Source organism: Euleptes europaea, chromosome 3 (genome assembly GCF_029931775.1).
Source record: "Euleptes europaea isolate rEulEur1 chromosome 3, rEulEur1.hap1, whole genome shotgun sequence".
NCBI classification, from domain to species: Eukaryota; Metazoa; Chordata; class Lepidosauria; order Squamata; family Sphaerodactylidae; genus Euleptes; species Euleptes europaea.
Window position 1 is genome coordinate 37,969,537 of NC_079314.1, and position 27,350 is coordinate 37,996,886.

At 41.9% G+C, this 27,350-nt stretch overlaps 1 protein-coding gene across 1 annotated transcript in view; it reads right to left on the minus strand.

Moving 5' to 3' along the window:
* Positions 1-827: 827 nt before the first annotated feature.
* MPPED1 (metallophosphoesterase domain containing 1) overlaps positions 828-27,350 on the minus strand; it is a 53,070-nt gene continuing 26,547 nt past the window's right edge. Inside the window, exons 4-6 of the mRNA XM_056847232.1 lie at positions 12,498-12,613; positions 6,829-6,942; positions 828-950 (exon numbers count right to left, since the gene is read on the minus strand). Coding sequence (XP_056703210.1) covers positions 832-950; positions 6,829-6,942; positions 12,498-12,613 — 349 coding nt within the window. The 3' untranslated portion in view covers positions 828-831. The remainder of the gene's footprint in view (positions 951-6,828; positions 6,943-12,497; positions 12,614-27,350) is intronic.

Consider the following 27,350-nt stretch of genomic DNA (forward strand, 5'->3'; position numbering starts at 1 on the left):
TGGATTTCACTTGATTTCTAGCGTTACTGTCCACAAACAATCAAAATGGAGCATTATGGTGGGTGAATGAGACCTATTTTACTGGAACCTCTGAACACTGGTACAAAGATTACCCATAAAGTTAAAACTGAAGAGGATTCACAGCAACAAAATGCTTTAGCTTTTTTTCCTTTAGCTTTTTGTGGAGGAAGGGGCAAATTTTCAAGTCCTGAGTTTACACCTAATTGTAAGCCACATCCCTTTTTGAATGTTCTGATATTTACAACACTTGAACAATCTGCACATATCACTTTAGATTTTGTGCCAGATATAACAAGACAAAAGTTTTAACTGCACTAGTTTTAAGAGATTGGAAGATTGTACATTTGGACATAATGCAAAATAACCTCTTAAATACATGAGTATACCATGTTATACCTGCCGTGATCATTCAAAAAATGTAGTACAATTACCCCCCCCCATGTTCATTTAAGACACCTTTGAATGAATAAATGTCTGTATTTAACACATTAAAACTGTAAACATTTATAACAAATCATTTTGTTGAGGAATCGATTTTCTTTTAGCAAGCTTAATTTGATATATAATACATACAAAAAGTACTGATGTCTCTCTGTATAATGAAGATTGTATGAAAAAAGTTCTTTTAAAATGTAAAATGCTGGATTCCTTAAAGCACTTCTAGAAGACCATCATCCCAAATTGCCTTTGCCCTCCATCCATTCACACTTCTCCAGATTGTCCATAAAAAAAAGTATTTGTGTAATTTCTCATATGCTTTGCTAGGGGCAAGCATGTTGTGCCGCATACTCCAGATCTGTCATGCAACAATCAAGTGTTCCTCGGAGTAGGCAAATCGATAACTATAGGAGGATTGAGTGGCTGGTAATTAACGGTGCACACAGAGGCATTCACGTACGTTGTGGTTCCATCAGCCATAACGCCATACCCTAAACACAAACAAAATTATAGCAGTTAGTAATAATCTCTAATACTGCAAGATGGAAATCTGAGTATTCAAAAGCAGTGATTAGCTTGGGAGGTATTTTGGAAAAACAAATACAAAAAAACCATCGATCTGAACTGGAGGCCCTGCATATGCAGCCATCTTGGCCCATTGGTTCAGCTGGAAAAGAGCTCCAGTGCCACCGGGCAGCCTTTTGCTATTAATTTATAATCCACCTTTCTCATTGAGACTCAAGGCAAGTTACACAGTACAAGTCAATGCAATCAGTATAGGACTACAGTAATCTGGTACAAGGCATAAAGTATTAAACATGATTAAACAATGCAGAAAATTGTATTGTTTAAGTTTAAAAATAAAGTAGCGAGAGTATGAAAACACACATAGCAAAATGATAAATGTACTATGCACAGAGTTGTAGTTCACAGTCCAGCACAGAAAAGTCCCTTTGAATAGTTCACTTTTGCATAGTTTGCGGAAGGCCAGGAGAATGGGAGCTTTCCTGACCTCTTCAGGCAGACGGAGCATAGAGAGAAAGGCAGTCCTGCAAATAAGAGGGGCCAAGGCCATGAAGGGCTTTGTACGTGACAGCCAATACTTTAAACTGATTCCAGTAACAAGGGGGCAGCCAATGGAGCATCTGCAGAATGGGAGCAATATGCATGCTCCATCTAGCTCCTGCTAATAGCCAAGCCATGGCAAGCCATGGCATTCTGGATCAGTTTGAGTTTCCAAGTTGATTTTGAGGGGAGACCAATATAAAGTGCATTACAGTAGCCTAGTCTCAACGTTAAGGGGCTCAATAGTGAGGGGCCATCTTATGGGTTATGCAGAGTTAGTAAATTAAGCTACCAGGATTTGTAGGGTTGCCAGGTCCCTCTTTGCCACCGGTGGAAGTTTTGGGGACGGAGCCTGAGGAGGGCGGGGTTTAGGGAGGGGAGGGACTTCAATGCCACAGAGTCCAATTGCCAAAGCGGCCATTTTCTCCAGGTGAACTGATCTCTATCGGCTGGAGAGCAGTTGTTCCCGCTCTGGGGACAGGGCATCTTGAAAAGCTCGGGTGATTCTCATCTGCTGCTCGGGGAGACAGGAGTTAAATTTTGGACTTCCTGTCCTCTGAGGTGAATCTCCAGTAACTTCCAGTTTTTCCTCCTGCCTGCGGGGAGAACACGTCTCAGCATAGCTGCTGTTAGTTAGTCAGTGTAGGGAAACCTTTTTCTATTCACTTATTTTACCTACTCTGTCTAGCCTTAATCCTTCTTACCGTCCCTCTACAACCCGCCTAATTCCCCCCCTCCTTTTGTTTCGGAACTTTAAAAAGGCTCCGTTTTCTTCTTCTCCTTCTCTGGAAGAAGGAGACCTTAAAATGGCCACTGCTTCAGCGTCAAAGGGAGAAGATGCGGGCTTTCTTTCTGATGGAGATCATGACCTGGCCCGGGCGAGCCCTCTGATAATTGAGCTGGCGCCGAAAAAACTGCGGCTTAATCTGCCCGGTAAAAATGGTGGGGAAAAGAAGCAGCCAGTAAAAACGCCAGCCACGGAGGTCCCTGACGGCTCCCACGCCGCTCAGCAGACCCAGGGAGTTCGTTCCAGAGCGGCTCCCATTGCACAGCCTCCAGACAACCAAGCGGTGCCAAGGATGTTTAGCTTGGCCTTACAAGACCATTTTAAAGCGATACAAGCCCTGCAGTTTCCGATGCCACCTCCAGGTTGTGCTATTGCTCCTAACTATGCAGTTTCTATAGCAGCTTCTATAGTTTATTCCCCTTCACAAAGACAAGCCTTTCCAAACGCCTTCTCTGCCGAACCTTGTTGCAGTCACTCTGCTCAAGGGAGGCAATGGCTCACTAAGGCAGCAATGAAATCTCCCTACATACCTCCTGAGGCACAGAGTGTAGGGGGGCTGCCTTTCTATGGGTCAGGACTCTGGGGAAGAAGTTAGGGAAGAAGGGGGATTCTTCTCCGATGATGAGGGCCCCACTGCACAGGAAGAACAGCCAAGGCTTTTTTCTACTGGTGAATTTCAATCTCTCTTGGCCCAAGCTCTGTTTGCCCTTGATTTAACAGAAGGAACCCGATACTCCCAGCGAGCCTAAACCTAAGCAAGGGAAAGAAGGAATACTTTTTGCAATATGATTCTCAAAATAGAAAAGTTTCGCTCCCTGAGCACTTTGAGAGAGTTATTTAAACAGAGTGAGATAGCTCCATGTCAATCAGACAGTTTGCAGCAAGCACTAGAAAACTGTACGAGATGGCTCCTTATGCCATGGAGCTATTAAAACTACCAGTAGTGGACGGCCCTGTGGCAGCCCTACAATATGAAATTTATGAAATTTAGGTATGAAATTTATTATTAGGTATGAAATTTATTTCAGAATCAGTTTTATTTTCACAATATTTTTGTTTGTTCGTTTGCTTGTTTCGCTAACTATAATAAAGTGGCATTCTAGGCATTTTCTAAGATCTCTACCAGGAACAAACATAGCTGGAGATGAAGTAATTCTTTTCTCTGTATTGGAGAGTTAGTAGTTAGACTAAAAATAGAGGTAAAGGATTTCTTTCTTTTTAATATGATGCCTGGGAAGTTTTAAAGGCAAATTAAGAAGCAGATTAATTTCACCTGGAGCACTCTGTAAGTAAAAAGGAAAGAAAATAAACCCACCAGATAGTGCTGGATGAGGTAAAGAGAACTGGATCCTTAGGAGAACCAGATCCTTAATAAATGTTCAAATATTAGATACAGCAAAATAAGGGCTAAAATGCACAGCATTTTACAGTATTTCACAGTATCTTCAGATAAAGAGCTTTATACAAAAAGTGTCATGTTCTCAGGATGTCTTTAGAGAATTAACAGCATTCAAGAAGCTTTGGTTAATCCGTCTGCTTCCAGTGGAATGCTTTCTAAAATGTATTCAATGTTAATGGGATATAGAAAATTGGGGTTTTACTCTCAGAAACAGGTGGGAACAAGGTTTGTCAGCTAATTCTCTATGGAAGTATATTTTTGAAGTACCTCACAAGATGTTAATTGTCGTTTCTAAGGAAAAATGTCAAAGTTATTCTACGGATGGTATTACACCCTAGTAGGTTTAAAAAGAACTACAGACGATCTTACTTGGCATTGTGGTAAAGTGCCTGGTTCTTCTATCCATGTATGGTGGAGGTCTACAATTATGCAAGGGTACTGGGAAAATATGCATCCAGTCAAAATCTTAGGTTATAAGATTGCTAGTGCCATCTAGTGCAGCAAGCCACACTACAAGTGACCATCCATCCCATAACTGTTCATGCACTTGCAAAAGCACAGGGGAAACAAGGGGTCCTAAGGCTGCTGCTCCACATGCCCAATCCAGATTGAGGCCTCGGGGCAATTTTTAAAGAACTACAAATGTTTCTAAAATGGTGCCAGTGGCCACGGGATCGACACGTGGCTACCGTCACTTGTAGTTTGGCCTTAAATCCACTAACAGCACAATCCTATGTAGATCAATGGATTTAGACTGGAATAACTGTACACAGGATTACACTGTTAACAGTGTGTTACTTTGTTTAGAATGGTACTGTAAGTTTAGCCCAATATAGTAATTACTTGAATATATGAAAGGCTCCATGAGGAAGAACCATAGGTTGTTATTCATTAACATGGTTAATGTAGCCATAATTTTAGTTGCAACTTTTTGGAAAGGAGATATTTTGCCTCCAAATCAGGACTGGAAATTGAAAATTTGGAATATAGCCAGTGCCAACCTAAGCAGAGTTAGCAATGGTTTTAGAATGGTATCGCTCTGCTTAGGTCGGCAATGCATATTGATGTATAAATTATAAACAGGTTTGGTAAGTAGTTAATCTAAAAGACATTGGTACTGGAATAGGACATCTGGTGCTCTCTCCTACTTCCACACAAACTTCTTTGCTGACTCCCACACAAAACTCCCCTGTTAGCAAGGAGGGATGCCTGAACATCAGCTGGCTCAGATCATGCCAGTGATGATCAAGTAGCCAAGACTTGATCAGTTCAGCTGAGCACAACTAGTTTTGTGTTTGTGACTGTTCGAGGGATGCTGTACTCCTTCCCGGCACAGCACAATTGGCATTCATGAATGTGCATTGTCACACAGCCTGATGGAGCTTTCTTCCATCTCCTTAGCAATTGCTGTGTTTTTCTGCACAGCCAAAACACAGTTATATCAGTCGTCAAGCATATAGAATGCTGGCAAATCAATGCTGTTAAAAAAAAAAAAAAAACCTTACTATTAGCTGGCCCTTACCTGAATGGCCCAGGCTAGCCTGATCTCATCAGAGCTCAGAAGCTATGCAGGGTTGGCCCTGGTCAGTACTTGGATGGGAGACAATCAAGGAAGCCCAGAGTCGCTATGTAGAAGCAGAAAATGGCACCCCCCTTTATTCATCTCTCCCTTTGAAAACCCTCTGGGGGTGCCATAACTTGGCTGCAACTCGATAGCATTGTCACCACTACCATTTGCTGTTCCTTTTGGTATTTCTTAGCAATGGTAATAACTGCTGATCTGTTTGGATTGGGCAGGTTTTCATGTGTGTGTGATTCTGCAAAGCACCATGTGAGTATAGTTTCCCCCACATCTGTTTTTGTCTTTAAAAAATAAAGTAAAAATGTTTAACAAATTTATGCAGCATACTGAGAAGCACCCCAAAAATAAAAGAAAAAACTGTATGCAAGTACAGACTGATTGTGCTGGGCAAAAAATCTGCAGCGCAGTTCCTATAATAGGGGATGGACAATTTCATGCATTTTCTACTAGGCAACCGATTACATCAGTGTTGTCAAACTCATTTGTTACGAAGGCTGGATATGACATAAATGTCATTTGGGTGGGCTGGGTCATGTATACCAACCCAGATCGGCCATGTGTACCAACCTGCAGCGGGCTCGCCAGCCCAAATCGGGAGCGGGGGGCGGTTGCCTCATCTGGCAAGCTCGCAGCGGGCTCGCCATTCCAAATCAGGAATGGGGGTTGGCTTCCTTGGCTGGTGAGCCCAGCACATACATTGCCCCCCACAAAGCACCAAACTGTGGGGACAGCAGGGGAGGGCGATCCAAGCACTGGACTGGAGCCCGTCTTCCAATCCCCACTGCCTGTGGGCTTGGATCTCTGTTGGGGGTGGCTTCCTTGGCTCGCGGGCCGGATAGCAGTGCTCAAAGGGCCGGATCCAGCCTGCGGGTCTTATGTTTGACACCCTTGGATTACATAATGAGCAAAAACTGCTCTGACTGGCTGCTTTCATGAGCTCAAGCAACTAACTGCTGGCAAGCACAGGATGTAGCCACAAACCTGCTCATAAGACATTTGAGCCATTTGCTGCCAACCTGAACAAATATGGGAATCAGCTTATCTTGATTGTAGCTGCTGAACGTGGTAAAGTACACATTTGCTACAAAATTCATGGCAACCCTATTACCAAGCCCTGTTTGTGCCCCCTGGTCACACTCTCTCAGGTAAGGTAACTTACCTACACACAACCTCCACGAGCCAAACAAACCTCCAAGAGCTCCAAAGCCTCAAGCAAGAAGACACCCCCCCTACCATTGCTTCTTGTCCCAATCCCATGCAAAACTCCCCTTTTAGGAAGGCCTGGTCAAACACTCTCAGGGAATTCCTAGCCCCCAGGTATACTAACCCCATTCTATTCCACACTACTATGACATTCTACACACTTGTTTGTATTCTAGTATAGATGACTGGTTTTGACAGCAGGGCCAATGGAGGATTTCAAATGCCCTATATGCCCATTCTAAGTTCCCTACTTTAACACGGCATGCTTGAAAAACATTACCAGAGTAATGATTGCCTAGCCTGGGATTTCAACACACAAATAAGGTTTCTGACCTTCATGGATGTGTCCAAAAACATGAAGACGAGGTTGTATTCGCCTCTGGACTGTATTCAGCAGCTCAACACACCCCACTCTTTGCATTTTCTTGGGAACCCAATCTAGGAAACCTTCACAATAAAGGAAAAGAAAAGAACAAAGAAATTAACTGTAAAAATCCATACTTTGAATGTTATCCATATAGTGGAAAGCCTCTTAGTTTTTAAAAGAATGCCTGGAGAATTATCTTTGAAAGGACATATATTCATTGGTCAATATGAAGAAAAGAAGAATAGTTTAATAAAATAGAATAATAAACCATGCAAACAAAAAGGATTAGAGTTAATCTTGTCACTAACAGCTGTTGAAGGGAAATCTCTCTCCCTCAGTATATTGAGGTGCGGGGGATTTTAAATAAACACTAATTAAATCATTTTTGTTAATGATTTTAAGGGTGTATCTCATTATCCCAGCTGTAGTTTAATAAGCCTTCCTGTATCCAGCTATGCTCATCTGAGTCGATGGGATGGCAGAATAGTAGCAGCCATAATGTTCAAAGCCTGGAGCCTTTACTAACTTCTCATGCACCCAAAGCTGTGATAAAAACAAATCATATCTATCTTGATGTATGTGATGTTAATAAAGCTATTTGTGTTTAAGGCTCTGTATTTTCATGCCAATTAAAATGATTTGCAAACTGAGCAGACAAAAAGAATAAAATAGTTTGCACAAAAAAATTGTAGTTAACATTTTCCTCCTCAGGATAAAAGCACTACAATATACCTGTAAAAAAATCCTTATAAAGGAATAGATCCATTTGATTTGAATCTTAGTAGAATGATATTTGACATATTGTAGTCTGATATGGCATGGCTTTAGCAGGTGACAGTAGAAAAGAATTCCCCCCTTCCATTCTCTACTCTTTTTGTACTCTTTCCTTAGACGTTGTTGTTTAGAGAAACGTGGTACTAGATGTGGTTTGGGTTGTGCCAAGTCTAGTGACTGTCTTGTGGGCATAATCCACACATACACACTAGGATGAGAAATTGGGAAGTATTCCTATTTACCCATTAAATTGGCCTTCCTTCACCTGCTCTCTGATCAGCAGGGACTTTCTTCTGTTCTTATGTCATGATGCAGAAGAACTGGCATTGCACTAAGATGATGCTCTCGCACTCACTCCAAAACTCTATGGAACCTATAGAGTTTTGGGGCAAGTGCTAGAGTGTCACTTCCCTGGCATTGTATGCCCAGATGAGGAACTAGCCAAAACCCTACTCTATCTGCTTCTGTGTGTATTCTCTGAAGTAAATCCTATTTAATTCAATGGGGTTTACAAAGCAATCCTATGCCCACTTACCTGGGAGAAAGCCCTGTAAAATACAAAGACTTACTTTTATCCTGTAATCAGAGAGTTGTATTCTTACATTTGCATGAAAGAACTGTGTCTAACTGTAAGTGCAATAAATATTTCAACAAATTCCACATTAATAGATGCATTAAGTCAATTTTTGCTTGGATAACTCAAGTGATGGTTACAAAATAGGCAATCTTGCAGTTAAAATGCATGAAAACAATGGCTGCCAAAAACCTACAGTCCAAAATTCATGTGACATTAAATCAATGGGTCACCATTACCAGTAAATTTGAACTAGTACAATGATCAAGTACAAGAATCCGAGGCTTTTACTGTCCCAGTGGTTGGAAAGAGTTAATTGTAAATAAGTCCTGTACATAAAGGCAAAAAGCATTTCCACTTCAAAAGCTTTGCTAACTAAAACCCATGAAATTAACTTCTTCGTTAAATTAAACATTATTTATGTTGAACATGTTTTTGTTTGTATGGAATATCAGCCTTCTGAAGCTTTCCCATATGTTTGCAGCTTATTATGTACACCTGACTACACAAGCTAAGAATAATTGATTACACCTAGCTAACAATTAGAGATTGCTTTAGATTTTTTAAACGTTTGGTTATTTGAAATAGGAATCTGCAACTGACTGGAAGAATAAATCTTTGTTACCACCAATCAAGCAGATTGCTACTGATAACGACTTAAAGAAGAAAATGCAGCTTTTAAAAAAATCAGGAGTAAAAGTTTAGTTTGGAAGAAACAAAGAATGCTGCATTACATTTGGTTAGGGGTTTGTTTGTTTTTTTGCACTCTTGAGTCAAAAATCTCAGGATGACTAGCGTTACTTCCGCGTCACGTAGGGTTGCCAGGTCCCTCTTCACCACCAGCGGGAGATTTTTGGGGCAGAGCCTGAGGAGGGCAGGGTTTGGGGAAGGGAGGGACTTCAATGCCATAGAGTCCAATTGCCAAAGTGGCCATTTTCTCCAGGTGAACTGATCTCTATCAGCTGGAGATCAGTTGTAATAGCAGGAGATCTCCAGCTAGTACCTAGAGGTCGCCAACCATAGCCTGACTACTGTGGTCAAATGACCACTTCTGAATGTGGATGTTCCATTCATTCATTCATTCATTCATTCATTCATTTATCTAAAATATTTATTTGCCCCCTTTCTTCTTTCTGGAGCTCAAGGCAGTTTCCAGCATAGATAAAACACATAAAATAAAATACATTAAAAACATACAAGCCAAGATTTAAAATTACAGTTCAGGACTGCTAACAACCAAATGCAGGCCTAAATAAAACCATCTTCAACTGCCTTCTAAAGATCGAAAGTGAAGGGGCTAGCACTCCACCCTAGGGAGGTTCCGTAATTGTGGGGTGCCACTGAAAAGGCCCTCTTTTGTGTACCCACCAAAAGAGCTTCCTTGATTGATGGGACAGTCAGGAGGGCCTCTTCCTGTGATCTTAATTTCTAGGGATAATACTGTCCTTCAGATACTCCAGTCCCAAGCCATGTAGGCCTTTAAAGTTCAAAACCAACATCTTGAATTGGGCTGAGTGGATCAGTAGCAAGTGTAATTACTGTAATATTGGGGTCCTGATAGCTAGGGTTGCCAGGTCCCTCTTCGTAACCAGCGATGGTTTTTGGGGTGGAGTCTGAGGAGGGCGTGGTTTGGGGAGGGGAGGGACTTCAATGCCACAGAGTCCAATTGCCAAAGTGGCCATTTTCTCCAGGTGAACATCTCTATCGGCTGGAAATCAGTTGTAATAGCAGGAGATCTCCAGCTAGTACCTGGAGGTTGGCAAACCTACTGATAGCTGACTCTGACCAGCAGTCTAGCCACAGCGTTCTGCACTAGCTGCAGCCTCTGAACACTCTTCAAGAGTAGCCCCAAGTAGACTGCATTGCAATTGTTTAGTCTAGATCAGTGGTTCCCAACCTTTTTTGAGTAGCGACCCCCTTTTACAATTGCCAAGTAACCTGCGACCCCTGCCACATTTGCATAATGTAATAGGGTTTTTTTCCCTTCAATGTAAACAAAAAACAAAAGTAACCAAATTGTAGTTAAAAGGCTTTCAATTACTAATGCGTTGCAAGCTAATATGTGTCTGAAAAAGGTGCCTAATCAGAGTCCTTTTAAGCGCTGCCGGATTCTCCCAGCCTTTGTCCTCTTCCCCAGAGCGACCTTTTGCAGAGGGCTGGAAGGGCATTTTTATGCCGCCGCTCTGACAAAAGCAAAGCAGAAGTCCCGGAGAGGCTCTTCCCCCGCCCAACCCCCGCAGCAGGCGCTGCGTTTTCCCGCCGATCCGCGGCAGCAACCGCCAGAGAAAAAGCTCGGGCTTGCAAGACCGACTGCTTTGATTGCCTCACAGAGAAGGAACACCGGGCTAGGCAAACGGACGCGGCGGCCATTCTTGGGGGGGGTTGGGGGGGAGAGAGATCTGTGCCCATAAAAGTGCCTTGAAATTGCTGCAGGTTTCCTGCTGGTGTGGGCCGAGTTTGCACCCCTGGATTAGGAGCGCTTTGGCAGCCCTCATGCACACGTAACGGCTTTAAAAAAATGTTTGCAAGCCCTTTTCAAGTGCACGGACACCCAACACCTTCCCCTCACGTTGAGATGAGTCCCGGCGCTTAGCTCTGTCTGACCAGCGGGGCCGAGGAAATGAGAACAAGGTCTCGCCTTCCTCTTCCCCTCACGCTGATGCCTGCTGCCGTGGAAGCGAGCTTGTCGGTAAATATGCACAAACCCGGGCTTGTTTTCCTTCCGTGTTTGCAGTAACAAAACTGGGGGAAAGGGGAGCTGCCGTCTGCTTGCAGAGCGAGGCGGAGAAGCCAGGAAAGACGGGCGTCCTTCAGACTCCTCGGCTGTAGAGCTAGCGGCATCAAGGGGGACCGCCCTCTTCTCCTCCAAGACCTGAACGGGCCGAGCCAGGGGAGCTTCGGCCTCCCACACATCCCGCCGCGTCCAGGGCGGAGGGGCTACAGCTGGTGTGCAGCAGTGCGCCACCGCATCTCTGCAGCCCGGCTCTTTCCGGCTGACGGTGGGCCGGTTCCTCGCCTCTCTGCTTGGGGTCTTCCGTGCCCTCGCGGACGGATCAGGGTTACGGGGCGTCTGGGTTAGTCCTGGACAGTCCGGGATGGGGGCTGTCCCAGGACAGTGGCGGCGACCCCCCAGAAAACACCTGGCGACCCCCTCGGGGGTCGCGACCCACAGGTTGGGAACCACTGGTCTAGATGTAACTAAGGCATGCATCACTGTGGCAGTGGCTAGATCTGATTGTCCCAGGAACTGATGAAGTTGATGCACCAGCCAAAGCTGGGCAAAAACTATCCATCACAGCCACCTGGCTTTCTAAGCTGATTACTATGGCAATGGGACTGCCAACCTCCAGGTGGTTGCTGGAGATCTCCTGCTATTACAACTGATCTCCAGCTGATAGAGATCAGTTCACCTGGAGAAAATGGCCGCTTTGGCAATTAGATTCTATGTAGGACTGCCAACCTCCAGGTACTAGCTGGAGATCTCCTGCTATTACAACTGATCTGAGAAAAGACTATGTGTATGTGGCTTGAGTCAACATGATACGCTACAGCTTATAATCATAAATTGTCTTCTGCATGACAAGTGGTAGGTCTCACCTCTCCAAGGATTTTGTTCACATTGTCGGGCTCCAAAAATTAAAAGGTATCCATATAAATTGGAGAATCAGGTGCCAAAGCAGCAAATTGATCACAAATTGACCACAGCATGTGGTCAGAATCCAATTACCTGGGGCTATGATGTAAAAGCCCCTGGACCACAGGCAAAAACTCAGCTGGATGATTATATACAGATGCAATGGTGGCGGAAAAATATTGCCTTTTTTTGCCACCATCACCACCACAGAATAGCTCTAATACAGACATCATGCCAAGTTTGATCAGTCTCACCCCGACTTTTCCAACAGCAGCACTCTAGGGAAAAGGTGCTTAGGGGCGACTGGGGAGTCCTCAGCATTCTCATGTTAGGGAAACTAAACTTTTTGTACCACTGTCCCTGGAGTTTCTCATCACTCAGGGAAGTGGGGAGCAGAAAAGTATATGGGACCTGTTTTCATTCTTAGCATTATGCCAGTCATTAAATCAGTAGGGTTATCGGATGGTATAACTATGCTATGACACACAGTCAGAATACCATTTCACTGTAAAGTAATTCAGAATCACACCAGTTTTTACATCCTAAGAACTAAGCTGAGAGAGCAGAGACTAGAAGCTGTTCTCTATCCCCAAGGACACACAGATAAATTATGATAAACTGAAATGGGTAACTAGTTTTCAGCATTATCTTACCAAGCGGTGGTCCATGTGTTATAAGAATATCGATTCCATCTGGAATGAGATTCCATTTCTCTAAGAGTGCTTGGCCTCGTGGAAGATTGAAGCCCCAGCCATAAAACCAAGGTTGCCTGTCAAAAAAAGAGGAAGATGGTCTTCAGTGCTACACACACATCTTGGTGAGTCAACTAAGATCAACCATTTGAGGAATGTTTTTGTGTAAAACTGTAGTGTGGAGAGCCAAAGTGCACACTGTCACTAGTGTAAAACAAAGAACACAACTGACATATAATAACATCTCACAATTTAGCACATAATAAAAACCAGCAGTGATTACAATTGGCTTTATTGAGCACAAATACTCTCCCTGGGGCTGCTTATGGAAGCATGAGCAACACTAGGAGAATGAAGGAAGAAGCACAGGTCTAGGTTTCTGAAAAACACAAGGGCAAGGCTGGTATAATTAGTGCATGGTTTGGAAGGTCTTCCTCCAATGATGGATTGAGGGGGTAATCTTAAAACCAGAGACACTGTCCTTCAGTGTTACTCCTCTGCCTGCCACAGCTGCTGGCGAAACGTCAGGAAAGAAAATACCAAGACCACGGTCACACAGCCCGGATAACCTACAAGAACCAATCTTAAAACCATTCTGGAAAATGTTTAGGATGGGAACCAAGCCCCTACACTGGCAACAATGTAGTGATAGGGCCAAAGTAGATGAGATGGGTGGATGTGTCATCGTTTTAAAGAGTGAGTTCCTACTTTTCACTATTTTAATGTGCTCCCTGCCCCATGCCTGAGTCCCCTGCCAAGGGTTTGGCAATATCTCCTCCTCTGTCCACTTGTTGCCCCCCCCCAGCCAAGTCTCCTGTCTCAACATATATGGGTCTGCCCTGTGCTTCTCTCAAAGATCATAGGCTGAATGTTTGCCCCGTCCGCTTTCTGATAGTTTACCTACCCCACCACAGTCAAAGTGAACACATGAACACATGAAGCTGCCTTACACTGAATCAGACCCTCGGTCCATCAAAGTCTGTATTATCTACTCAGACTGGCAGCAGCTCTCCAGGGTCTCAGGCGGAGGTCTTTCACATCACCTACTTGCCTAGTCCCTTTAACTGGAGATGCTGGGGATTGAACCTGGGACCTTCCGCATGCCAAGCAGATGCTCTATCACTGAGAGTGGGGATGGGGGACAGCCACTGCAGTGACATGTTCCTCCCTGTATTCTGGAATGTGTGCACGTATTTGGATCCAGCTAGTTTCCCATATTATGCTGGTGCTGCTGGCATTCACAGGGAGCAAAAGGCAACTGTCACACCGTCTCTGCAGGAGACTCAAACTAGCCACCTCCTAGTGGAAGGGTTGCTGATCACCTTCTCTGAGTAAAGGGGCCAGGTACCCTTTCCCCCCTTGCCTTGTTGTTCCTTATATGAGCAGGGGTTGCAACCGCATTCGGCAGCCACAACTGGGGGCGCACAACTCTATGATTGGTGGCATTGTTCTGGCCTTTGGTGCAATCACTCTGCTGCCTTTTTATTTATTTATGGGATTGATGTGACTACAATCTCAATGGGTAATATTATTCTTATAGTGCCCAACAATTACTTTCCAGCAACACTATAAGTAATTGAGTGTGGGGTTGATTCTTTTGAATATTTGCAATGTTGTATATTTTTTTGATTGGCTGCTGACAGGGATGTTTAATATCGCCTACAGAAAGAACAATTAATAGGTTGCTATGACTTAATAAGATTTATGATAATTGCAACTGTAATGCTTATAAATATTGGCACATAAACCATATTTCCTTCTCAGATGTTACTTCAGGGAGAACTTTATACTACTCCCTCACAGCACCAACAAGAAATTGTTAGAATTCTGTAAAGAACTCCTCTGAATTATTCTTTGTATCTCTCTTTGTATCCTATATGGCAAAGACAAAAGGAAATGCCCATGAAGCTGTGATTCATCTGATTCTGCAACGGATGCATTATAGTGCATTCTGAAATTAATGTGTTGTCTGCAATCTGCTGCTCTTTCTTTTTCCCCTTTGAAACTCTATGAAGATATACATATATTCAGAATATCTAAAAGAAACACCCTGTTAATCAGGAGCTGTTATGAATACAAACTAGCTCGCGCACAGAATAAATTTTGCACAAAACCATTATTTTGTGGAAGAAAATAGGTGGTATAAATCCTTTAGAATGCTCTGCCCTCTAATTTTTTAGCTCTTTCTATTTCTTTAACTATATACAAAAATTAGAAGAGATCTGCTGGATCAGCTCAGTCCAATGTTCTTTTCCCCACAGAGACCAACCAGAACACTAGAAGACCCACACGAAGCAGTGACAAAGAGACCAAAACTACATCCTGTTCTTGCCTTTCTAGAATCTGGTATTCAGAGGTATACCAGCTGTAAACATGGAGGTTCCATTGAGCCATCATGATTAATAGCTGTTGAGAGAACTATATTCCAGCTAATATTTTTGTCTGACACCTTTTTAAAGTGACCTATATTAGGGACCATCACATCATCCTGTTACAGTAAAATCTACAAATTCATTCTACGTTGCATAAAGAATTACTTCGGGCGCTTTCACACATGCTGAATAATGTACTTTCAATACACTTGCAATACACTTTGCAGCTGGATTTTACTGTGTAGAACGGCAAAATCCACTTGCAAACAACTGTTAAAGTGCATTGAAAGTGCATTATTTAGCATGTGTGAAAGTGCCTGATACCACTCATTATCAACTTCACTAGGTATTCATTGGCATTATAAGAAAGAGACAAAAAGTTCACTTTCTCCACAACATGCATAATTTTATAAGACTTTATCTTGATCTCACTCACTAGACTTTTTTATAAACTGAAAAGTCCAAACTCTTTATCCTTTTCTCATAGGGAAAGCACTCCCAACCCATGATCAATTTGGTGCCCTTTTCTGCACCTTTTCCAACATTACAGTATCCTTTTAGAGCAAGAGTGACCAGAACTATAAATAGTATTCCAAATGTGGCTGCATCATACAGCTACATAAGTTAATTATGAAACTGGCTCCTTTATTTTCAGTCCCTTTCAGAAAAGTCCCTTCTAAAGCTGTGCGTTTTTTTCCAGTAAATTTCGGGTTTGGGTTTATTGGTTCTGATTTTTTTGAGAAAACCAAAATAAGCCGAATACCCATAACGGTAAATGGATATTTCAGCTTTTCTCAGGCTTCCCCGAAAAAAATTGGATCCGTTATATCCTATGGAGATTTTTTTTCTGAGGCTTGGGAGGGGGGGGGCATTTTTCGAGGTAGTCTCACCTTTCTGAACTGCCATTTTTTTTAAAAATTGAAACAATCAAAAACATTGCTTCAACTCAATTGAACATGAATGGCATCTACTACACTGGTATACATACAAACTAACCTATGCAAGATGGGGTAGCATTGCATAGCAACCTTCCCAAAACTGTATTTCAGGCTTACTGAGATTAAATTATGTATAACATAAACCCAGCTCCATGACCATTCATGCAAGTCAACCACAGCATTAAAGTCTTTATTCAATTTGTTTACATGCACTCGAATCATTATAATAATAATTTGGCATGGTTATCTGGTAGTTACACTATTCTTTTTTGTATATAAAATAAAACATTACCCCATAGCCAGTTCCTTTCTTGCTAGACAAACAAGTGGACCAGATGACATCATTATTTGTAACACAGAAAGGGAGGGCAATTTGGAAGAGGTCTGTTGGTGACTTCGCATCTCAGCCAAGTTTTTGTCTCCATCCTCTGGCAGGTATTAGAGCTGCATATGGCCAGAGGCACCAGCTGAACGGCTCTGGGCCCTGGGCTCGTGGCCCACAGCCTTCGGCGATTGTCCCAGTGGATCAAAGAATAGCCCAGGATGTTGTCTAGTGCACCTATTTCTCCTCTTTATTTAAATCATATTCGGTTTATTTAAATTGAATTGTATTTTTGTAAGCTGCTTTGAGTCCCCATTGGGGGGAAAAGCAGGCAAGAAATGCCGTCATAAATAAAACCTGTAGGTATATTTAGGCATAATGAGGGAATAAAAATAATCTCATTCAAAGTCTGCTGTCTGTACATACTACTGAAATAGATGTTGCTGTGATCACTTGGCTGCCACAAGCCACAAATCAAGCTTTGAAATCGGTCCTAAGAAATTTCAGATATACATGAAAATTCCCACTGCTACATTGATAACCCACATTTTTTTCTCCTCTCGGAAAATGTCTTTTCTTTGTGAATACAAATCATCAGCTTATTAGGGGAAGAAAAATCCCCCTATTTTTCCTCTCACACTTTGCAGCTGCATTATATATACTTTTAAGAGCTGCCAAGTTATGCAAAGGCAATGTTAAAACTTATGTGATATGTCATTATGCTGTCTTTGGGTAAATAAAATAGAATGCAATGTCTTTATTCAAAATTGCAATAATAAAATGAAAGAAAAAAACAATAAAAGTATTAAAAAAAGGCAAAATTAAAATAATCTTCTTTATTCCTTTAAATTCAAGCCATCGGGTTTTTGTTTTTTTTAAATTGGTCATGCAAGAACTTTTACTTTCCCCAAAGTAATGTTATTAATCCTTGGTAAAATACCTTCGGTTTTAAATGTCAACTGTGTGTGGATGCACTTTTTCTCCTTAGCGAAATTTTCATAACTGCATATAACATCATAAGTTTTTAATTCAATGATAATATATTTCTTTACTATGTCCTTGATTTTAATCCTACAAAGGTATCAAAACCTGTCAAAGTTTCGTCTTTTTTAGCAGCATCATTTATCTTCAGTATAAAATAAAGACACATTATTGTTATAAATTGAATTAAAATCCAACATTGTACAGAATAATAATCAGGAGTAAAATATCTTACTTTCTGTCACATTGTCATTTAAAATGTCTACAGAATGATTTAAAGATTTTATCAGATTCATTACTTCCCACAAGTAATATTATTCTTTTAAATTCCTGTTGAATCTTTCCAAACAATTATTTGTTGAAACTATAGCTCTCAAGCCAATTAAAATTTTAACCTAAATAATTATCCTTAATAAACTCAAGTACTTTGCAAAAAATCTTCAAAATTCTCCCATGGCAATCCGAGCATTTCTTCAGTAGCTGAAAGCTGACTGCTAAGCCTGGAAATCCACATACAATTGGTAAAGACTACCAAGACCAGCAGCTAGTGAGGTTCTGAATATTTTTTTGCATAAGTCACCACATGGTATACCGTATATACTCGCGTATAAGCCGAGTTTTTCAGCCCAAAAAAAGGGCTGAAAAAGCCGTCCTCGGCTTATACGCGGGTCAATACAGTAGGGGAGGGGAGGGGGGGAGGGAGCAGGGAGGAGGGAGGGGGCAACTTACCCCCTCCGCCATTGCCGCTGCCACCGCTGCCGGGCCCATGCGGCTTCCCCTGGCCAGGAGCGCCCTGTGAGGGCCTCCTGCGGCTGCTGCAAGACCGCGCGGCCGCTGCCGCCGGGCGCGCCTGGCTCCCCCCGCCCTGGAAGGGCCGGGGGAAGCCTGCTGCGGCCTCTGCAAGGCCGTGCGGCCGCCGCCGCCAGGCACACCCGGCTCCCCCCGCCCTGGAAGCCTCCTGCGGGGGGCCCGCCGCCGCCACCACCGCCTTTGCCGGGAGCCCTGTCAGGTAAGCCTGCGGGGGGGGAGGGGTTATAAGCCAACCCTCGGCTTATACTCGGGTGCCTAATTTTTCCCCATTTTTGGGGAGAAATTAGGCACCTCAGCTTATACGCGGGTCGGCTTATACATGGGTATATACGGTAATTAAGATGACTGAACACACATGAACACAAGAAGCTGCCTTACACTGAATCAGACCTTTGGTCCATCAAAGCCAGTATTGTCTACTCAGACCAGCAGTGGCTCTCCAGGGTCTCAGGCAGAGGTCTTAAACATCACCTACTTGTCTAGTCCCTTTAATTGGAGATGCCGGAGATTGAACCTGGGACCTTCTGCATGCCAAGAAGCTGCTCTTCCACTGAGCTACAGTCCTCTCAGCAACAATTCAGCGCAAAGATACATAGATGAAATGGCTGAAACTGTGGAAGTTACATTGTGCCACATAATAAGAACAACAGAATTTGCATTACAGCTGGATGAATCAACTTTGCCAGGCAATGAATCTTTACTTCTTGCATATATGTATTTAAAAAAAATGAAAGTTTGGCTATCCATGTCTTCTTCATTTAATAAACCAAACAAGTAGTGACTGCTGATCAGCATGTATGAAAGCACTTTTTCATAAACTGGAGAGCATCAAAGTGAAAACAAAACAGACAAAAATATTCTTTTAGCTTCTGTGTTGAAAATGATGAAGATTTTGAATGCTGCTTCATACTGAAGTTTGTTGGCTATCAAAAGAAAAATGTGAGATTCTTTCACAACTTTTTGACACTGTTATGGAGTTTTTTGAAGACACAAATGCTTTGTTCAGTGATGAACTAAAAGAGATCAGGCATGACATTGCTTATTTATCAGAACTATTTGCAAAGTTCAATGAAATGAATTTGCAGTTGCAAAGAAATGAGGCCAATCTTATTAAGGCCAAATCTGTCATCTCTACATTTATTTCAAAGTTAACTCTATTCAAGCACAATATAGGTTATCGTGAGCTATACCAATTTCTGACCTTGTTTGAGCTAGAAGAGAAAGGTGGGATACAAGAGGATGCTCTGCAAGGTTTTATTTTTATGACCATTTGGATATGCACGAAGATACGTCTCAGCGATCTGAGGATCTTCTTTTGGTGGAAATTCCAGATTGGGTGATAAATTCATTTTCAAATACTGAGGAAGTTGGGGTAGTAGAAGAACTAATTGAGCTACAAACTAACACTGAGCAGAAGCCATAGGTCTTTTCCATGTGAGTCGTTTCCATCAGTTCATATCACCAAATACATCAGGGTTTTTTTCTGCACGTTTTCCTCTGCTTGGTTCTAGCTTCATTTTTTCATAGATTTTTCTCCGTGTTTTTTGTGAGCCCTTTTACACAATTTTTTTCAGCCATTTCAGAGTTGGCTTTCACTGCAAATGTGAAATTCTCCATAGTTTAAGAAATCATATCAAGAGTTTTGTTACAGAAGGAAATTTCCGATCGCTATCCAGCATTATGGGCAGTGGTTAAGAAGCATCTTGTTGCATTTCTAACATCATATTGGCAGAAAGTGGTTTTAGCGTGGTCATCCAACATCTCTCCAAGCAAAGAAGTCAACTCCAGATTAATGATCATGGTGATTTAAAATTCCTGCTGAGTCATTTTAAACCAGACATTGGGAAATGGTTATCACTTCATCAAGCCCATCCATCACATTAAGAATTTACTGAGAATAGTGAAGTATTTACTAAATGTGGTATCTAAGATTCTTGCTAAATAAATATCAGACCTTTGGCCAGCCCAATCCTGAGGGGGAAGGATAAATAGGCACCACTGTACCAGTATCACAGAGATTAGAAAATCAGTACAGGAACGAAAATTGTTAACAAAGTGCAACAAAATTTATCATGAATGCTACAAAATTAACACAACAACAAAGATATGTACAACATATAAAGATCCACAATCCATTGAAGAACAACAAGGTGCAGCAAGCCTGTCAACCTAAGTTGTACAGAGCCTTTTGAGAAATCCATACAATCCTGAGGGGGGCAGTACTTACGCTGTGCTTGGGGACGCCATAGCCACGCCACCTCCAGAGCAGCCTGCTGCAGCGCAGTGGGGAATTAAAAATAATTTCTCCCCAAGCCCTGTGAAACTCTCCATAAAGTTTCACGGGGCTATGTAACTCCGTGCCAGCTAATGGGAGTGTTCGCATCCCAAAAGGTCTTTGGAAGCTGCTCCTGGGAACACTCCAGGAACACCCCCCTGAATGCTGGCGCAAGCACTTGCATTAATGCTGCCAGGGAGGAAGCACTTGCACTAAATTAAGGCTTGCACTGCTGCACAGCACCCCTGCACCAATGTAAGTGTCCTTGTGCCGGTGTCCTTGCCAGTTTGGATACTGAAAAGTGGCACTTATGCTGGCGTGGGGTCACTCCACCTCAGGGGTCACGCCCCCCCCCCTTCAAGATTGCATGGAAAAGCTGGTATCACTGGATCAAGTTCATCAGTTTTGTTTAATAAATTAAGCTTTAATTTTGATTTTGAATGAATGTGCAATTAATTGTTACCATTTCGAATTTTATTGTTATTATCATCCTTAGCGGGTTGTGCAAACGGCTGTTCTTGATAATGCTTTTTATAGGATAGGGTAGAGGGCACTGGGGGTGACTTTTTGGAACCAAGGAGGGGTGTCCCCAAAAAGTTGGGGAACAACAGATTTAGGGTATTAGATAGCAATTACAGATTTAACATTTGAAGCTGAGGTTCTAAACTTGATTCCTTGGATTTTGTTCCCAGTAGAAACTGATTTTTGGACAAAACTAGTTCATGTGTCTTTTTATTTTATTTTCACTTATTTATGAAAAATAATTAACATTTCAGCATATGTAAGAGAAATCTCTAATCCCCCCCACCTTGTGAAATTGATACCTCACCAATCTCAGTGCCTACAAATTTCACCTGTGTTCATGACAAAGAAATGTATCTTGATTTAGATTTCCTTTCCAAAAGAGAACATTTTTTTCTCACTACACTGTTCTTTATATAAAGTAAATGCTGTTATTGCTACAACAGAAAAGGTGTGGCTATGTACAAGGCTCTAGGTAGAAAATTGGAGGCAAGAAAACATATGAGCAACTTTTACAGGACAAATACAAAGGACTGTATTTCTGCTAACTCTTGGATCCTGCTTTATGTACCAAATTTCTGCCTTTCTGTAGCAAAGTAACCATTGGAACAATTTTCTTACAGAACGATAGTTACTATGACAACCATAGCAAATCTTCCTGTTCTGAAACAGATGTCTCATTTAGTTGAAAATTAGTATGTGAAAAACCCATGGGAAAAATTAATTCAAACTCTAACAGAACACTGGCTACAGTATAATCTCTTATGGGTTAACCCCTTAACATCTCTTTATACTCTAACATAACCTTCAAATAAATTCTAATTAAACCAATTTAACCTCCTATGAATGACCTCTTTAGCTATAATTAGTACTCCAGTTTTCTATGAAGTGTTCATTTCTGTGACTCCCTCGAATGTGGTCAGGTGAAATTCTGTGTTAACTATTTATCAGAATAAATTTATTTCAGCCCTGCTTTTTTTCCATAAGGAACACTGTAGTTCAAATGTTTGCCTTCTTTTATTTAAATGCAGATTTATCATGTTATTTAGTTTACAGGGCAGTAGTGCATATGGAGATTTGACTTCAATTTAAACTGAAGGTTTATGCCTCTCAAACAGCTCAGCTGTTGCTGAACTGACTGGGATTGAAATGTGTGGCTGAATGGGACATCTTATGCCATCTGACTGGCAGTATCATTTTCAGAAAAATACCAGAAAGCATATATTTTGGTGCCGGAAGTTAGTCTAAGCATATACAGCTTTTTCTAGTTTTAATGTAGATGTGTAATGAAGAACCTATTCAGGTCTTCATTTAATAAACCATTCAAGTAGTGACTGCTGATCATCAAGTATGAATGCACTTTTTCAGAAATTGGAGACCACCACAGTAAAAACAAAACAGACAAAAATACTCTCTAAGAGTGGGTAACATACGGGGGGCCCATGGACAGCGCAGCCGTGCCACCTCCTCAGCGGCTTGCTGCCACACACAGCAAGCCAAAAATGTCAATCTCTGAAAACCCAGTGAAACTCCTCCATAGAGTTTCACAGGGCTATGCCACCCTTTTTGCTGGTGCAAGTTTATGCCGACAAAAGGGGGGTATTCCCGGGGTGAGAGGGCTCAGTGAGCTGACTAAAGGCAGCCCTGACCCCAGGAAACCCCCTTTGTTGCCAGAGTGAGCCCTCGCACCAGGGAAGCACTGCCATGGCGGCTGTGCTGGTGCCCATGCGTGCCACAGCAGTGGCCCTGCACCAGCGTTAGTACCAGTTTAGCCAGTGCAAGTGGCACTAACGCTGGCACAGGGGTCATACCGGCTCCTATTGCCATTCGGGGGGCCCTTCTGGATTGGGCTGTTAGCTTCTCACTTTGTACACCTTGTAGAATTTCTAGAATTTCAGAGATCTGCTTGAGCAGGTAGAACAAACAATATTTATAGGGTAGACATTTCTTGCAGTAGCTGCCCCAAAATAAAGATATCAGCTGTATTTAACACCGAGGTTAATTGCCAAAATGTATAACTCATGCTTGAGTCTTTGCAGGTTCTGTAATATAGAATCAGCTGATTTTATTCACATATGGTGGTAGCTGCTTTATTGAGAGTGGGTTTGGGAAGAGCAACTGAAAATACTCCAGAATGTATGCTGTTAAATTATGTTTCAGAATTGCCAAAGAAACTATGTGATTGTGTTGAATTGATTATAACTGCATGTTTAACCTCTGCACACCATTGGAAATCAAAGGAGATGCATGAAATACACAAATGGTTAGATAAAATAAAGGAGGCCTATCTTATGTTGAAACTAACTTCATAATCAAAGAAATGAAAATTGTGTTATTTTACAGTCTGAGTGGGAAATAGCAGTTGAGTTTCTAAAGATGAATTTGGATAATACTATGTGAATCAGAATGACTTTTATGGCGAATCCTACTAACAATGAGTCAATAGAACAGTTTAATGAGAGATGGCAACCATTTTATACCTACATGCTAGCAGGTTGACTGGTAGAAACACTACAAGAAACTAGAATATACACCTAGGTAAATGTAAATATATTAGATTAATGAAAATGTTTGGTTAGAACGATTCTTATGATGGTTTTTATGATGAATAGTTTAATGAGAAATGGTAATCATTTTATAGCTACATGTTAGAAAGTTGATTGATAAATATACTTTAAGAAACATGAATATATATTTATTCATATATTTATTACATTTAAACATATGTAAACATATTTGATTAATGAAAATGCTTGACGAATAATAGTTTAAATATTGACTATGCCTTTCAATTTATGTGACCAAAACAGTGCATGTCTATAACAGACGGATTTCCCCTATCCCCTGCCTTTTTCCTTCTGTATCCCCTAATTGAAATAAAAATTTAAAAGGAAAAAAAAAGATAATACTACGTGAATAACTCTGAGTTTTGTTGTTGTTACAGCCCAATCCTAAAGGGTGAGCTGCATGGTGATAGGAGCCGGCGTGACCCCTGTGCCAGAGTTACTGCCACTTGCACCGGCTAAACTCGCACTAATTCTGGTGCAGGGCCACTTATGCTGGTGCCAGGGAGTCTCACAACTGCGCCATGTATGAAAGCACAAAGGCTCACCCTGGCACCAAAGGTGGCTTTCCCAGGGGCGAGGCTGACTTTAGTCAGCTCCCTGAGCCCTCTCGCCCCGGGAACACCCCCTTTTGCCAGTGCAAACTTGCGCCAGCAAAAAGGGTGGCGTAGCCCCATGAAATTCTATGGAGGAGTTTAATGGGGTTTTCAGAGATTTACATTTTCGGCTTGCTGCACCGAGGCAGCAAGTTGCTGGGGAGGCGGCATGGTTTTCCCCTTTAGGATTGCGCTCTTAGTGTATTACATTTTATTTCATTATACTTTGTCAAACATTATGCTATCGTAATGGCCTCTGGCAGAAAAATGAGCTGCTTGTTAAATTAAGATTTCAGAGATAAGTTTTTTAAATCACCAATCCATCACAGTTATGAAATTCACAGTACAATCCTAAACAGAGTTACACCCTTCTATATAATTTGAAGCCAACTGGATTAAAGTCAACTGTAACTCTATTTACGATTTCACTCTGCATTGCTTGCCTCCTGAGCCCTTTGTCTATCCCTTATTCCCAGGGATTGAGTCCGAAGCACACCATAATCACAACCTTCTACATAGTTTTCCTGCACAAGCCCCTTAAAATGAAAAGGAACTGCATACCAGGCTGCCGCACAAGTCTCATTAGTTTTAATGGGGCTTCTGCAGAAGAACGTCTAGGACTGCACACTATGCAACCGCTTAAATGAAGAAATTGTACACAGCTATGCTCAATCAGTACAGTATAATGATGGAGTGCAAAATACTATTATCTGTAATGAAAGAGTCATTGAGCAATAACTCAAGTAAGTAACCAATAAATGCAGCAACAAGAATCACTTAAGTATGTAGGGGAAAATAATATTCGTGTATATAGCTATTCTTTCTATTATGAAGATATATAAGTGAATATTTTCTATTAAAGAAAGCAAGTGCTTGTGTGGAATGGCAATTTCAAAGGAGAAAGTGCACACACACACACATACACACTATAATTAATTCTTGTAAATTTGTTTGGATATAACTTGTTCAACTCTGAAGGAAAAGGAGCTATGAAGAATCTGTGAAATGAATGTGCTATGTGAATGTGCTTTGTGAACACTCTCTTCAGGTATCTATTCACAGACTAGTGTACCTGTTTTGTCTTGTATTTTCACTGGTACCAACACATCAGCTAGTGCAGATATCTATACATCTATTTCTCAAGTGTGGCCCAATCTGCAGATATCTAAATCTGGGGATCCAGCCCATGTTGAAAGAAAGGAGATTTTCTCCCAAACTTGGGGATCACTCCAGGTTCACAGAAAAATCTTAACCCCCCAAAAAAATACATTGGGGGGTTAATCCCCCCCAATAAAAACAGTGCTTTCCCAGACAACGCTCTCGATGACCGGGCCGCCATTGCTGTGGCTCCTGGGGGCCCTTTGACCAGTGCAGCAGCTCCCAACAACCAGGCCACTTCCTGCAGTCTAGTCAGTTAGAAGCCGGTGGGAAATTTTTAAAAGGACAGCTGATCCGGCAACTACGGAGGTGGGTGAGGAGGCTCCTTTTCACCCACACCTCTACAGCTGCCAGCAGAGATGTCCTTTTAAAACTTTTCCGCCAGTTTCTAACTGGCCAGACTGCAGGGAGAAGCAGTGTGGGGAGGGGGAAGATTTTTCGATCCCACTCGCTAGTTAAAAGCCTCTGCGCATAATAAAAAAGGCCAGTGACACTAACATTTATTTTAAGATGTGCTGTTAGTCTGACTTACTTCTTCAGATATGTACGTGTCTTGCAGCTTATGCCTGTGGGGTATGTAACAAGACTGCTCCTTTAATTTGGGTCAGTCATTTGAGACTGCCCCAGACTATGCTAGGAATTAGTGCTGAAAAGAAAAGAAAGAAGCTGGTTGTTATTGTGGCTCCACAGTGTTGCTATGAATTCTTCAGTCCAATTGGACAACACTCTATGGCACTGGTTCCCAACCAGGGGTCCGTGGACATCCAGGGGTCCGCGAGAACTAAATTAAGGTCCGCGAAACAAAGTTATAAACCCATAATAAATTAATATTTTCAATTAAAAGTTCTCTATTATAAAATATATATATTCAAATATTATTCTAAGCTTAATGTTTAACTAACAGTTATGATTAAAGTTTATTTTCAAATTCTCAGAATTTTTATTTTGAACCTTGGGGTCCCTGCACTGAACAAAAAAGTCCTAGTGGTCCCTGGTCAAAAAAAGGTTGGGAACCACTGCTCTATGGGGAGTAACAGGCTTGCTGTCGGATCCTTAAGAGTCCCCTCTTCTTCCCCACCTTCAAATAACATGGGTATCTCAGGGCTGTGCAAACGTTTTTTCCACATGCAGGATGCCAAGTTCCATCCTTGGCATCTCCTGTTGAAAAACTCTCTGGTATAATTAGACTCTCAAAAATCCTTTAAATTCATTCATCTGTCCTCTATGATGATTTACAAAAAGTAAAAATTATGTGGTCTGCTGTCTTGTCTATCACTTCAAAGTTTCCTACAATTCTTTAAACAGCCATGTCACTTTGTGGACTCAGACCCAAGATCTTCCCCACCTGTCCTCTGAGGAGAGGTCAACTGTTTTCCCATTAATTCGACTATTCTCCCCGGGGCAGAAAAAGGGTGCAATTTTGAGTGATTCTTAAGTGTTAAGAAGGCCACATGAAAAGGCTTACATTCGGCCTTTTGCTTGACTGCCTTATTTGTAAACCTCTCAATCCTTCCTGCAAAGAGTCCCTCTGCTGTTGAGGGTGGAAGCTGTGGCAGAATTTCAACGTTCTCCTTCGTTGAGGATTATGCCTTGGCTGTTTTTATGAAATTCATGGTGATTAGGGTGGCCCATGTGAGGCTATGTTTTCCCTGCTCTGTTGATGGTTGGTTGTTGATCCTTTCTAGGGCAACTCTTTTTATCCTACTGAGTTTCCCTTTGCCTTTCTCAGTCTTTAGTTGATACTTAGTTTACTAAGATTGTTAGCTTTTTTTGGCTTCCACAGCTGCAGTTTCTTGCATTTTTACATACCTGTACATGACACTGTGACATAGTTTGGTTTTTGGTGTATATTTCACCCTACAGAGGATACCCAGATTTGTTTTCCATTTTTTTCAAGACATATCTAATTTGAAGCATTCTGGGGAGTGGGGTCTCAGCACAGCATTTTTCTCATGGCACCCATTTTGGCTCTGAGGCTCTGGAAGTCAATGTTCTTCAAGCTGCAGAAGGTTCATTTATGGTGTGTGCTGTCCATTATGTCTTGGCCACATCAGGCCTGCTTTATTTCTTTCATCATTATGGTGCATATCTCCTTATTGTCTCTTCTGCTGATGACTCTTTGGTAATTTTTATCAGCTCCTTTGATGCATTGTAGCAGTAGTCTCGGATTTTTCTGAGTGGCAAGTGCCATTCCTTCACTACCATATCTTGCACCTGTAAATGGAATGAGGACATTGTGGGTTCTAACCTATGCCCTCTCCATTCATTAAGTTCCA